This window comes from Heteronotia binoei, chromosome 8, assembly GCF_032191835.1.
Source record: "Heteronotia binoei isolate CCM8104 ecotype False Entrance Well chromosome 8, APGP_CSIRO_Hbin_v1, whole genome shotgun sequence".
In the NCBI taxonomy this organism is placed as follows: Eukaryota; Metazoa; Chordata; class Lepidosauria; order Squamata; family Gekkonidae; genus Heteronotia; species Heteronotia binoei.
Window position 1 is genome coordinate 129,775,198 of NC_083230.1, and position 13,172 is coordinate 129,788,369.

Sequence of the window (13,172 nt, forward strand, 5' to 3'; positions counted from 1 at the left end):
GACAGAAGCTGCCCTTTCAAGGACAGCTCTGCGAGAGCTCTGGCTAACCCAAGGCCATTCCAGCAGGCACAAGTAGAGGAGTGGGGAATCGAACCCGGTTTTCCCAGATACGAGTCTGCGCACTTCACCACTACACCCAGCTGCCTCTCTGCCACTTGAAAGTGTTCTTAGGATTGTTCTGAGTGTGGGAACGACAAAGATTTATGCAGGTTAACAAAGCAGTAATTGAAGGAAAGAGAGAATCTCAGGAAAGGGACAGGCAAGAACTCCTATGACACTGCAGCCCTCCAAAATCCAAAGCTGGAGCTTTGCCCGTTGGAACTTCTGCCCACTTCAGGTCAGGGAGGAAACGATGAGATGGTGCCTTTGGGGGGCTGGGTGTCCTTTCCAGGCCTAACTCTAGGCCATGTATTTGCACACGTATGGGTAGGGGGTCTCACAGTTCTGCTGATACCATCTGGCGGAATCTGTCGGGGGGGGGAAAGAGAGCACTTGTCAGAGGTGAGATGAATTTAGAAGACACAAAGTGACTCAACATGATGGAGGATTTCAAACGTCTTATTCTTGCTCCCTTGGACTGATTTGTACATCAGTAAATCACTAAGATCAGGCCTCAGATTCAACAGGAGCTCACAGGAGCACAACTCCTGAACCTTTCTGAGGGTTCCCCCTCCTCCTCCCCACCTACCCTGTCCATTGAATAGGAGGTGCAGCTGCATAACAATCCCTGGATTAGGAGAGCGGGCATCCAGCCAGCCACCTGGAGCTTTGCCACGCCCACAGCAGCCCTCATTAACCCCTGGAGAAGCCCACGCCACCCTTTCTCCACTTCTTCTATGATTTTGGGCGGTGAGTGGCTTGCTGGCCTTTTGACTGGGGCGGGCAGCCCAGGAGAGCCCCAGGTAACTGAGGCCTGCTCGGGTTGGGCTGGATCTCTAGCCAGCCCAAGCAGGCCTCTCGCCCGGGGCTCTCCTTTCTTGCAATGAGTTGCTTTTGTCTGGGGGACGGGGGCGACATATGCTAATGAGGAATGCTAATGAGTTCTGCCACTTATTTTTCTACATAACAACCCGACTATAACAAAGAAAAACAATAGCTCACGGCGACCAAGTAGCCAGGGTGGGTGGAGCCTAAGGTGTTTTGGGGAGGGGGCTTGAGGAAGAGCAAACGCAGTAATCGGGTAGGGGAGGGAAGGTGCTGTAAAGTCACTGCCTACTTATGGGGACCCCAAAGGGTTTTCAAGGCAAGAGACCGTCAGAGGTGGTTTGCCATTGCCTGCCTCTGCACAGACACCCTGGATGTCCTTGGTGGCCTCCCACCCAAAAAATTGACCCTGCTTAGCTTCCAAAATCTGGGTTGGGCCATCCAGATTATGGGTGAATCAAGTGGCAGCCGAATTATGGCAACGGAAACCAAGTTATGGCGACCCCTTGTGGGGTGTTCAAGGCAAGAGATGAACAGAGGAGTTTGACCCTTGTCTGCTTCTGCAGAGCAACCCTGGACTTCCTTGGTGGTCTCCTATCCAAGTTCTATCCAGAGCCGACCCTGTTTAGCTTCTGAGATGTGAGGAGATCGAGCTAGCCTGGGTCACCCAGGTCAAGGGAAAGGATATATGGAGGTGGCTGGCCATTGCCTGCCTCTGCAGAGCAACCCTGGATTTCCTTAGTGGTCTCCCATCCAAGTTCCATCCAGAGCTGACTCTGCTTAGCTTCTGAGATGTGAGGAGATCGAGCTAGCCTGGGTCACCCAGGTCAAGGGAAAGGATATATGGAGGTGGCTGGCCATCGCCTGCCTCTGCAGAGCAACCCTGAACTTCCTTGGTGGTCTCCCATCCAAGTTCTATCCAGAGCTGACTCTGCTTAGCTTCTGAGATGTGAGGAGATCGAGCTAGCCTGGGTCACCCAGGTCAAGGGAAAGGATATATGGAGATGGCTGGCCATTGCCTGCCTCTGCAGAGCAACCCTCGACTTCCTTGGTGGTCTCCCATCCAAGTTCTATCCAGAGCTTGCCCTGCTTAGCTTCTGAGATGTGAGGAGATCGAGCTAGCCTGGGTCACCCAGGTCAAGGGGAAGGATATATGGAGATGGTTGGCCATCGCCTGCCTCTGCAGAGCAACCCTGGACTTCCTTGCTGGTCTCCCATCCAAGTTCCATCCAGAGCCGACCCTGTTTAGCTTCTGAGATGTGAGGAGATCGAGCTAGCCTGGGTCACCCAGGTCAAGGGAAAGGATATATGGAGGTGGCTGGCCATTGCCCGCTTCTGCATAGTGACCCTGGACTTCCTTGGTGGTCTCCCATCTGAGTACAAACCAGGACTGACCCTGCTGAGCTTCTGAGATCTGACAAGATCGGGCTAGCCTGGCCCACCCACATCAGGGCAAAAGACATTCAGAGGTGGTTGGCCTTTGCCTGCCTCTGCATAGCGACCCTGGACTTTGTTGGTAGTCTCCCATCCAATTCTATCCAGGGCCAACCTTGCTTAGCTTCTGCGATCTGATGGGACTAGGCAAGCCTGGGTCATCCAGGTCAGGGTGAAGAAGCGAGTAGGGAGAGAAAATGCCCTTCTGGCCCCTCTAGAGCTCCTGCAGCTGACAGTTTGCTGCCGCTGGACTCAGCATCTCCCACATCTGATCCGACTCACCCCTGTGGGTAGCTCAACTGAGAGAATGACTCCACCGAGACTTAGCGGCCTGTCAGAGGGACGCACACCTGCAAAGAAGGCGGTCGCTGGGTCCTGAGTTTTAGCAGGAGCTTCCCCGCTTGCTCATTGGAGCATCACTGGAGGCCCCTTTAACCCCCTGATGAGGACTGGGCTCTCTGTGGAAGCAACAGGTCACTTTTGTGACAGCTTGCATCCACTCTGGCTCTTGTGCTCTCACTTGCACTCTTCGAATTTCTCCCACCTCCAGATGGCCTCGCTCTCCATTCCCTACTCGGTTACCTGACTCAGCTTTGGTTGGAACTCCCTGGCTCGACCCTGGACTGGACGTGGACTTTGCTCTCGCCCGCACCCAGTCCGTGACAGCAGCTAGGGAGGGTATGCGGGCCAGCAGCCAGGGGTAAGAAGAAGGAAATGGACACAGAGTCACCTAGAGAAAGAGGCAGCAGATGATGCCCTGGAGCACTCCAGTTGCCTGTCACGAAAATCTTGAGAAGGCAGCAGAAGGTTTGTCCCTATCTAGGCCATCCCCGCCAGCCATACACTTGCTAACAGCCTTCATACGTACATGATGGATACCGGACGTTGCAAAGAGCCACGCATTCCAAGGAGGAGATGGAGGTGCTGGGTTTGCGTTTGTCCCAGAGAGGCGCCCCAAAGATGTATCGGGACTGGTCGCTCCATTTCCACTCCATTGTCTGTTGAGGGGGAAAGAGAAAACTCCCATGAAGTAAGAGGACTTGCAAACCCTGGCAGGTCGTGAGTGCGGGTGCAGAGTGTTGGAACCACGTTTCTGTTCTGCATCTCCTTTGCAATGTTCTAACGTTCCAGTCATTATAGGGTTAACGCTCTACCTGATTCCCTGTTGTCTGCATGGCCTAGGAAGAAGATCCTGGCTCCCCTGCCAATCAAGAGATAAGGTGGGAAAGCTTGTTTGTTTGTTCAGGCAGAGAGGTCAAGGAGAAGGGGGAAGTATCCTCCATTAACCATGTGGCCTTCCATCTGTTAGGATGTGGTTCTTAGTGCTTTGTTGTTTTCCCTCCCAGTACCCCATTTCCTTGTAGAGATAAACATATCTTTGCTTTCATATTAAAAGCCTCTCAAATGTTATTTCGAACCAGCGATCCATTGAACTGTCTGAGATATAGAAATTGAATTTCAAACAGAAAAATCTCTATTAGGGTTTGTAGAATCTTTCGGGCTCAAGTGCCGTGTTCTACTGGAGAAAGTTTTCCTTCCAGACGTTTCGTTCTCAGCTGCGGAGAACATCCTCAGTGGCGTTGCAGCCGGAGCAGGTGCTCTGACCTTCTTGGCTGCTGTGCACTGAGTGAGGCCAGGGCTGCTGGAGAGCTGCTATTTCTAGGCTGGAGGGGGTGTGATGAAAGGGCAATTGGTTTGTGGATGTGCCCATTGTTTGGTGGGGCTTCCTGGAAGGGTAGTGATAAGGAAACTGGCTGTTGAATGTGACCATTGTTCTGTGTTAATTGCTGGGAGGGTTGGAAGGGGTTTGAAGATAAGGAAGATGGTTGTTGACTGTGCTGATTGTTCTGTGGAATTTGCTGGTTGTTCTGAGACTTTCTGCAATTTATAGTCTGTAGGGTGTTTTGCAGAGCTGGGTACCAAGATTGGTGGATGAAAATGCCTTCTTCCTTTCTGTTAAAATTGTGCTGGTGTTTGTAAATCTCAATAACTTCTCTGTTCAGGCGGGTATGATATCTATCACAGAGGATATCTATCACAGAGAAAAATCTCTATCACAGAGGAGTTGCAGGAGGCTGGCACCCCTGATATAGAATCATAGAGTTGGAAGGGACCTCCAGGGTCATCTAGTCCAATCCCTTGCACAATGCAGGAAACTCACAAACGCCTCCCCCTAAATTCACAGGATCCTCATTGCTATCAGATGGCCATCTAGCCTCTGTTGAAAAACCTCCAAGGAAGGAGAGCCCATCACCTCCCCAGGAAGCCTGTTCCACTGAGGAATCGCTCTAACCGTCAGGAAGTTCTTCCTAATGTTGAGCTGGAAACTCTTTTGATTTAATTTCTACCCATTGGTTCTGGTCCTACCTTCTGGGGCCACAGAAAACAATGCCACCCCATCCTCTATAGGACAGCCCTTCAAGGACTTGAAGATGGTGATCCTATCACCTCTCAGCCGCCTCCTCTCCAGGCTAAACATCCCCAGCTCCTTCAACCTTTCCTCATAGGACTTGGTCTCCAGACCCCTCCCCATCTTTGTTGCCCTCCTCTGGAGCTGTTCCAGTTTGTCTATATCCTTCTTAAAATGTGGTGCCCAAAACTGAACACAATACTCTAGGTGAGGCTTTACCAGAGCAAAGTAAAGCGATACCATCACATCACGTGATCTGGAAATATAATTACCTTGGTAACATTGGGGTGACGCTCTAGTATTTGGGCAAAAAAAAAGATGGTGGAAGTCAAATTTACCATGCCCAAATACCAGAGCATCTCCCCAATGTCGCTGTGTAATGATGTCACTTCTGGGTGACATCACTGCCTGTGATGTATGGGAAGGCCTCCCTGGACACATCGGGTGTAGTATCCTGAGCTTGAGGTGCAACACAATCACCTGAAAGGATCCAAAGACCTGCATCCTAATTGGCTACATAATTCAGACTGGCCAATCGGGAGGCAGTATCAGAGGATTCTAGGATCGGCCAATGAGGATGCATATTCTAATGAAGGATCCAAAAAGGGTGCAATCAAAGGGTGTTCTCTGCTTCATGGGGGCTGCATTCCCCCTGCCCCAACTGTATATATTGCCGCATGTTCTGAGCGCTTGGCTGTAGTTTGTAGTTGCTTGAGAAACATGCTGGATCGCTCATAAAGAGCTTTAATCGCTATGCAACGAGCCTCGTGCATCGAACCCAGTATTTAACACTGCCATAATCAGCCGAGCCGTCCTCCCACTCGCAGTAAATTCCCCCAACCCCCCGCTGGTTGTCCAGAGGCAGCTGGCAAGTCTCGCCCAGCCTAGGGCTGCCAAGTCCAATTCAAGAAATATCTGGGGACCTTGGGGGTGAAGCCAGGCGACATAGGTGGTGGGCAGCGCCAGCCTGTGGGTGCCTGGTGCCCTAGGCAGGTGCCTCCCGGTGCCCCCCCGGTGCCTTACCAAGGAGCGGCACCCACCCGCCTCCTCCCTCCCTCCCCTTCCTTTCCTGTTTGTCTCCCTCCCACTGTCGCGGCTGCTGCTAGCCCCCTCCAGCCTTCCCCAGCCTCCTCTGGCCCACCGACACCCCACGTGCCCCCACCGACGCTGCAGCCTTTAGTTTTGCTTGCGGCGAGCGGGGCAGGAGGGGGGGAGAGCGAGCAGAGCTCGGTGACGGTGGGCTGGAGGGCACAGGGGGGCGGCGATGGGCCGAAGGGGGCTAGTGATGGTGGGGGTGGTGAGGGGGAGAGGAAGGCAAACTAAGTGCTTGCCTGAAACAGCGGGGCGGGGGGCTCAATTTGCTGCCCCCTGCTTCCCGGCACCCTAGGTAACTTCCTAGTTTGCCAAGTGGTGAGCCGGCCCTGGGGGCGGGGCCAGGAGCAAGGTTGTGACAAGCATCGTTGAACTCCAAAGGGAGTTCTGGCCATCACATTTAAAGGGACCGCACACCTTTTCAATGCCTTCCTTCCATAGGAAATAATGAAGGATAAGGGCACCTCCTTGAGAGCTCATAGAATTGGACCGCCTAGTGCAATCTTTTTGAAACTTGGGGGGTGTTTTGAGGAGAGGCATCGGATGCTATGCTGTGAATTTGGTGCCCCTACCTCAAAATACAATCCCCTCAGAGCCGCGGATACCTGCAGATCAATTCTACATTATACCCTATGAGAATCGATATCCATAGGGAATAATAGAATGCCCAATAGACATTTCCCCCCTACACTTTCTGATGACTCTAAAGTGGGGGAGGGTCTCCAAACCGGGGGATCCCCTGCCCCCACCTTGGAATTGGGGTAAAGGTACAAAAACCTCCACGAGAACCAGCCTCAACAATGAAAAAATTTAAGTGCAATTTACAAAAATTCTTATAATCAAAAGTGAAATTAATCACATTTTAAAGTGACAGAACACTGACCATGCCTGTGCCCATAGTCCTGAAGTCTCTGGACATGAAGATTCTCAAACTGAAGATCCAGGCTGTGGTGAAAAGGGTCGATATTCAAAACGGAGAACAACGTTCCAATTTTTTTTGGTGAACAGATGAGTAGAATGATGTAATTCAGCAAGGCATCAGAACGCGACAGAGTTGCGCTATTCTCTCTGTTTTACATAGTACTTCAACGATCTTCAAAAGTACATTAATAAAATTCTTTCCTAGGAGAGCAACGCTTCAATATTCTTAGAGGTTGAATCAATTCAACCTTGCTGCATTACGTCATTCTACTCGTCTGTTCATCAAAAAAGATTGGAGCGTTGTTCTGCATTTTGAATATCGACCCTTTTCACCACAGCCCGGATCTTCACTTTGAGAATCTTCATGTCCAGAGACTTCAGGACTATGGGCACGGGCGTGGTCAGTGTTCTGTCACTTTAAAATGTGATCAATTTCACTTTTGATATGTTTATTTTGATTATAAGAATTTTTGTAAATTACACTTAAATTTGTTGAGGCTGGTTCTCGTGGAGGTTTTTGTACCTTTACCCTGCTCCGTGTTTCTCTATTGTGTTACAATATACCCACCAGGCGATTGGCAACCGTACCCCAGCCTGACACTTTTTTGATATGTAATCTAAGTATTCAAAGCTAAGATTTGAAAGGGAACAAAAGAAAGTCCAGAGTCAGAACCTACATTATAATGTGGCACGGCGTAAAAACCAATCCAGACGCAGTTGGCATTGCTGTGGCTTCTGATGTAAGTAGAGATTCTTCTTTCCTCCCAGCTGCTGGAAATGGAAGCCAGGTGACTTCCAGGTCCCAGTTTCTGACATGCGTCCTGCCATGAGGGAACAAACCATTCCTCGGTGTTAAATCATCATAGTGCTATTGTGATATCAAATTATGGCCCCCTTTGAGTTTGCACAGCTGTCAAAGATCCACTAAACTAGGGAATAATTTACTTTTACATAAATTTCCTCAGGCATATACTTTTACATAACTTTTCTCAGGCATAAATTTCCTCAGGATTATAATTTTATTTCCTAACATCAAAAAAGAGCTAATTTCAGTATTTAAGAAATTGTGAGCTGCTCAGAGATTTGGAGTGGAGGGTGGGATATAAATCCAATATCTTCTTCTTCTATGTGAATACTGGTAACTGAGTATTTTATTATTGGACTGAGTTTCAATGGCTGTGTATTGAGGATTGTAGTTTTTGCCTGTCATTCTTGTAATAAATGCATGTTTTATTATTATAGTAATTTAGGTCATAGGAACCCTTTGGGTTTATGCTGTTAGTCTTACAGAGTGACCTCTCCTCTCATTGCACTTCTTCTCAGCTGAGGACTGGCAGCCCTGTTCCTACCTAGAGTTGCCGCGTCCTACCTGGCTGATGGTGTGGGGATCCTGGAGCCAGAGGTGTGGGGATCCCAGACCCGGAAATGATGTCATCATGCTGGGGTTTGGGGCAAAAAGCTCTAATTTCTTGCTACAAAATCATAGTTTTGCCCTAAAACTAGAGTGTCATTGTATGACATCCCCAACATGACGACATCACTTCAGGGTGATGCAATGACATCAGGGACATCATTGAAGAAGAAGAAGATATCCCGCCCTTCACTCCAAAGAGTCTCAGAACGGCTCACAATCTCCTTTCCCTTCCTCCCCCACAACAGACACCCTGTGAGGTAGATGAAGATGTTGGATTTATATCCCACCCTCCACTCCGAAGAGTCTCAGAGCGGCTCACAAACTCCTTTTCCTCCCCCACCCCACAACAGGCACCTTGTGAGGTAGATGAAGATGTTGGATTTATATCCCGCCCTCCACTCTGAAGAGTCTCAGAGCGGCTAACAATCTCCTTTCCCTCCCTCCCCCACAACAGACACTCTGTGAGGTAGATGAAGATATTGGATTTATATCCCGCCCTCCACTCCGAAGAGTCTCAGAGCGGTTTACAATCTCCTTTCCCTTCCTCCCCCACAACAGACACCCTGTGAGGTAGATGAAGATGTTGGATTTATATCCCACCCTCCACTCCGAAGAGTCTCAGAGCGGCTCACAAACTCCTTTTCCTCCCCCACCCCACAACAGGCACCTTGTGAGGTAGATGAAGATGTTGGATTTATATCCCGCCCTCCACTCTGAAGAGTCTCAGAGCGGCTAACAATCTCCTTTCCCTCCCTCCCCCACAACAGACACTCTGTGAGGTAGATGAAGATATTGGATTTATATCCCGCCCTCCACTCCGAAGAGTCTCAGAGCGGCTCACAATTTCCTTTCCCTTCTTCCCCCACAACAGACACCCTGTGGGGTAGATGAAGATATTGGATTTATATCCCGCCCTCCACTCCGAAGAGTCTCAGAGCGGCTCACAAACTCCTTTTCCTCCCCCACCCCACAACAGGCACCTTGTGAGGTAGATGAAGATGTTGGATTTATATCCCGCCCTCCACTCTGAAGAGTCTCAGAGCGGCTAACAATCTCCTTTCCCTTCCTCCCCCACAACAGACACTCTGTGAGGTAGATGAAGATATTGGATTTATATCCCGCCCTCCACTCCGAAGAGTCTCAGAGCGGCTCACAATTTCCTTTCCCTTCTTCCCCCACAACAGACACCCTGTGGGGTAGATGAAGATATTGGATTTATATCCCGCCCTCCACTCCGAAGAGTCTCAGAGCGGCTCACAATTTCCTTTCCCTTCTTCCCCCACAACAGACACCCTGTGGGGTAGATGAAGATATTGGATTTATATCCCGCCCTCCACTCTGAAGAGTCTCAGAGCGGCTCACAATTTCCTTTCCCTTCCTCCCCCACAACAGACACCCTGTGAGGTAAATGAAGATATTGGATTTATATCCCGCCCTCCACTCCGAAGAGTCTCAGAGCGGCTCACAATCTCCTTTACCTTCCTCCCCCACAACAGACACCCTGTGAGGTAGATGAAGATATTGAATTTATATCCCACCCTCCACTCCGAAGAGTCTCAGAGCGGCTCACAATCTCCTTTCCCTTCCTCCCCCACAACAGACACCCTGTGAGGTAGATGAAGATATTGGATTTATATCCCGCCCTCCACTCCGAAGAGTCTCAGAGCGGTTTACAATCTCCTTTCCCTTCCTCCCCCACAACAGACACCCTGTGAGGTAGATGAAGATACTGGATTTATATCCCACCCTCCACTCCGAAGAGTCACAGAGTGGCTCACAATCTCCTTTCCCTTCCTCCCCCACAACACACACCCTGTGAGGTGGGTGGGGCTGGAGAGGGCTCTCACAGCAGCTGCCCTTTCAAGGACAACCTCTGCCAGAGCTATGGCTGACCCAAGGCCATGGGAGGAGTGGGGAATCAAACCCGGTTCTCCCAGATAACAGTCCGCACACTTAACCACTACACCAAATCATGCGATGACATCCTTGGTTTTTTTTTTTTGGGGGGGGAGGGGGGTCCCTCTCTGGCCAGCTGGCTGGTGGTGGATTGGAGCCCCCAACAGCAGGGGAGCCCCCACAGGGACTTGGGGGTGGGCAAACCTATCCTAACCCCTTTTCTATTGCTCTTTTTCCTCCTTAGAATCATAGAATCATAGAGTTGGAAGGGACCTCCAGGGTCATCTAGTCCAACCCCCTGCAGGATGCAGGAAACTCACAAACCCCTCCCCCTAAATTCACAGGATCTGCATTGCTGTCAGATGGCCATCTAGCTTCTGTTTAGAAACCTCCAAGGAAGGAGAGCCCGCCACCTCCCAAGGAGGAAGCCTGTTCCACTGAGAAACCACTCTAAATTCACAAACCCCTCCCCCTAAATTCACAGGATCTTCATTGCTGCCAGATGGCCATCCAGCCTCTGTTGAAAAACCTCCAAGGAAGGAGAGCCCACCACCTCCCGAGGAGGAAGCCTGTTCCACTGAGGAACCGCTCTAAATTCACAAACCCCTCCCCCTAAATTCACAGAATCTCCATTGCTGTCAGATGGCCATCTAGCCTCTGTTGAAAAACCTCCAAGAAAGGAGAGCCCACCACCTCCTGAGGAGGAAGCCTGTTCCACTGAGGAACCCCTCTAAATTCACAAACACCTCCCCCTAAATTCACAGGATCTTCATTGCTGTCAGATGGCCATCCAGCCTCTGTTTAAAAACCTCCAAGGAAGGAGAGCCCACCACCTCCCAAGGAGGAAGCCTGTTCCACTGAGGAACCACTCTAAACTCACAAACCCCTCCCCCTAAATTCACAGGATCCTCATTGCTGTCAGATGGCCATCTAGCCTCTGTTTAGAAACCTCCAAGGAAGGAGAGCCCACCACCTCCCGAGGAGGAAGCCTGTTCCACTGAAGAACCCCTCTAAATTCACAAACCCCTCCCCCTAAATTCACAGGATCTTCATTGCTGCCAGATGGCCATCTAGCCTCTGTTGAAAAACCTCCAAGGAAGGAGAGCCCACCACCTCCCGAGGAGGAAGCCTGTTCCACTGAGGAACCGCTCTAAATTCACAAACCCCTCCCCCTAAATTCACAGGATCTCCATTGCTGTCAGATGGCCATCCAACCTCTGTTCAAAAACCTCCAAGGAAGGAGAGCCCCCCACCTCCCAAGGAAGCCTGTTCCACTGAGGAACCGCTCTAAATTCACAAACCCCTCCCCCTAAATTCACAGGATCTTCATCACTGTCAGGTGGCCATCCAGCCTCTGTTTAAAAACCTCCAAGGAAGGAGAGCCCACCAGCTCCCTAGGAGGAAGCCTGTTCCACTGAGGAACCGCTCTAACGGTCAGGAAGTTCTTCCTAATGTTGAGCCGGAAACTCTTCTGATTTAATTTCAACCCATTGGTTCTGGTCCTGCCTTCTGGGGCCACAGAAAACAATTCCACACCATCCTCTCTAGGACAGCCCTTCAAGGACTTGAAGATGGTGATCATATCACCTCTCAGCCACCTCCTCTCCTTGGCAGCACTTACCTCTGCTGCGTCCCATGACAAGGAATTGCTAAAAAATTCATAGCAATATCCTCTGATGTAAACTGCCCCAGGGTGACAGGAAGCCCTTGCAGCCACGTAGTCATGACCGGCATCTGGAAGACCTGACAAAACACATTCAAATTACCTGCTTGTGGCTTCTGGGTTTTGTTGCCTTAAGATCAGCGGGGTTCTGCTGCTTGTCTTCAGTGGCCCCCCTGATTCTGGTGGCTGGAGGGGTGCTGCAGCATCTCTAGGGAGACCCTGGAAGGGTCTCCTTTTGGTAGGGGGCTTTGTAGAGAGCCAGGGGTGTAGCGGCTGCCACTTCCTGCACTTTCTGTGTGCTCCAATGCTCCACCATCATGATTGCCATTACAGCAGTAAGAGGTGAACACCCGGCTGCTTGCTTCTTTTTCTTCTAACAAGCTTCTGATGCATTGCCTTTCTACCTTAAGTACTGCAATTCTACTCTGCAAGTAAGTTTGCTCTTCAATACCATTGGCTAATGGGTTACTTTGCATATCAGCAAATGGGCCAGAATTTCCTCCCACTTTCCTGTGAGTGTGTTTTCAAAAAGTCAAAGAACAATCTTTACTATTGGTGATAATTTGAATTAGACTGAATATAGATATTTAAATCGACCTGGTTCATGATTGAATACGTGATAAGGAGACCGCCAACCGACTACAAATAGGTCTGAACAAAAATGAGATATGTTCCAAAGAGATTTGTATTTGTCATCTGAGGGGAGACGAAATGGCAACAATTAAATTATACAGCTGGAGGAGATTTGATGGAGAGACTAACTGGGTTTCTGAGTTATTTCTCAACTTTGATTATTAGACTGAGTTATCCTGTGGAGAAAAATGGCGTTGTAAAGCAAAATGTTTCAGAAAAAAGATATAATGGATGTCATAACTTCTCTAAAGCAGGACCTTGGTTCACTAACAGAGTTGGTAAAAAGCAAATGGGAGCTTTTATCTTGAAAAGCAGCAAGACCTTAAATTTATTTATTTATTTATTTATTTATTTATTTATTTATTTATTTATTTTATGACTTCTATCCCGCCCTTCCCAACAAGTGGCTCAGGGCGGCTTACAACACAGGAATCTAACATAAATAGGAATTAAACATAAAACATTTAAATTTAAGCATTAAACCATTTAAAACATTTAAACATTTAAAACATTGGGGCAGCAAACATACACTATAGCTACGCTCAGTTTCTTGTACCAGCTAGTCATAGGCCAGCCGGAAGAGGGTTGTCTTACAGGCCCTGTGGAACTGGGCAAGGTCCCGCAGGGCCCTCACCTCTTCCGCCAGCTGGTTCCATCAGGAGGGGGCCATAATAGAAAAGGCCCGGTCCCTTGTCAATTTTAAGCGGGCTTCCTTTGGCCCAGGGATAACTAGGAGATTTTGTGTTCCCGATCTCAGTACTCTCTGGGGAACATGCGGGGAGAGA

At 49.6% G+C, this 13,172-nt stretch overlaps 1 protein-coding gene across 1 annotated transcript; it reads right to left on the bottom strand.

The window, feature by feature from the left end:
- Positions 1-399: 399 nt before the first annotated feature.
- LOC132575798 (C-type lectin BpLec-like) lies at positions 400-12,230 on the bottom strand. Its single transcript, XM_060244488.1, has 5 exons — positions 12,206-12,230; positions 11,713-11,825; positions 7,459-7,602; positions 3,227-3,356; positions 400-467 (listed from the first exon to the last, which is right to left on the bottom strand). The coding sequence occupies exons 1-5, from the start codon at positions 12,228-12,230 to the stop codon at positions 400-402; spliced, it is 480 nt and encodes a 159-aa protein (XP_060100471.1).
- Between the last annotated feature and the right edge of the window lie 942 nt (positions 12,231-13,172).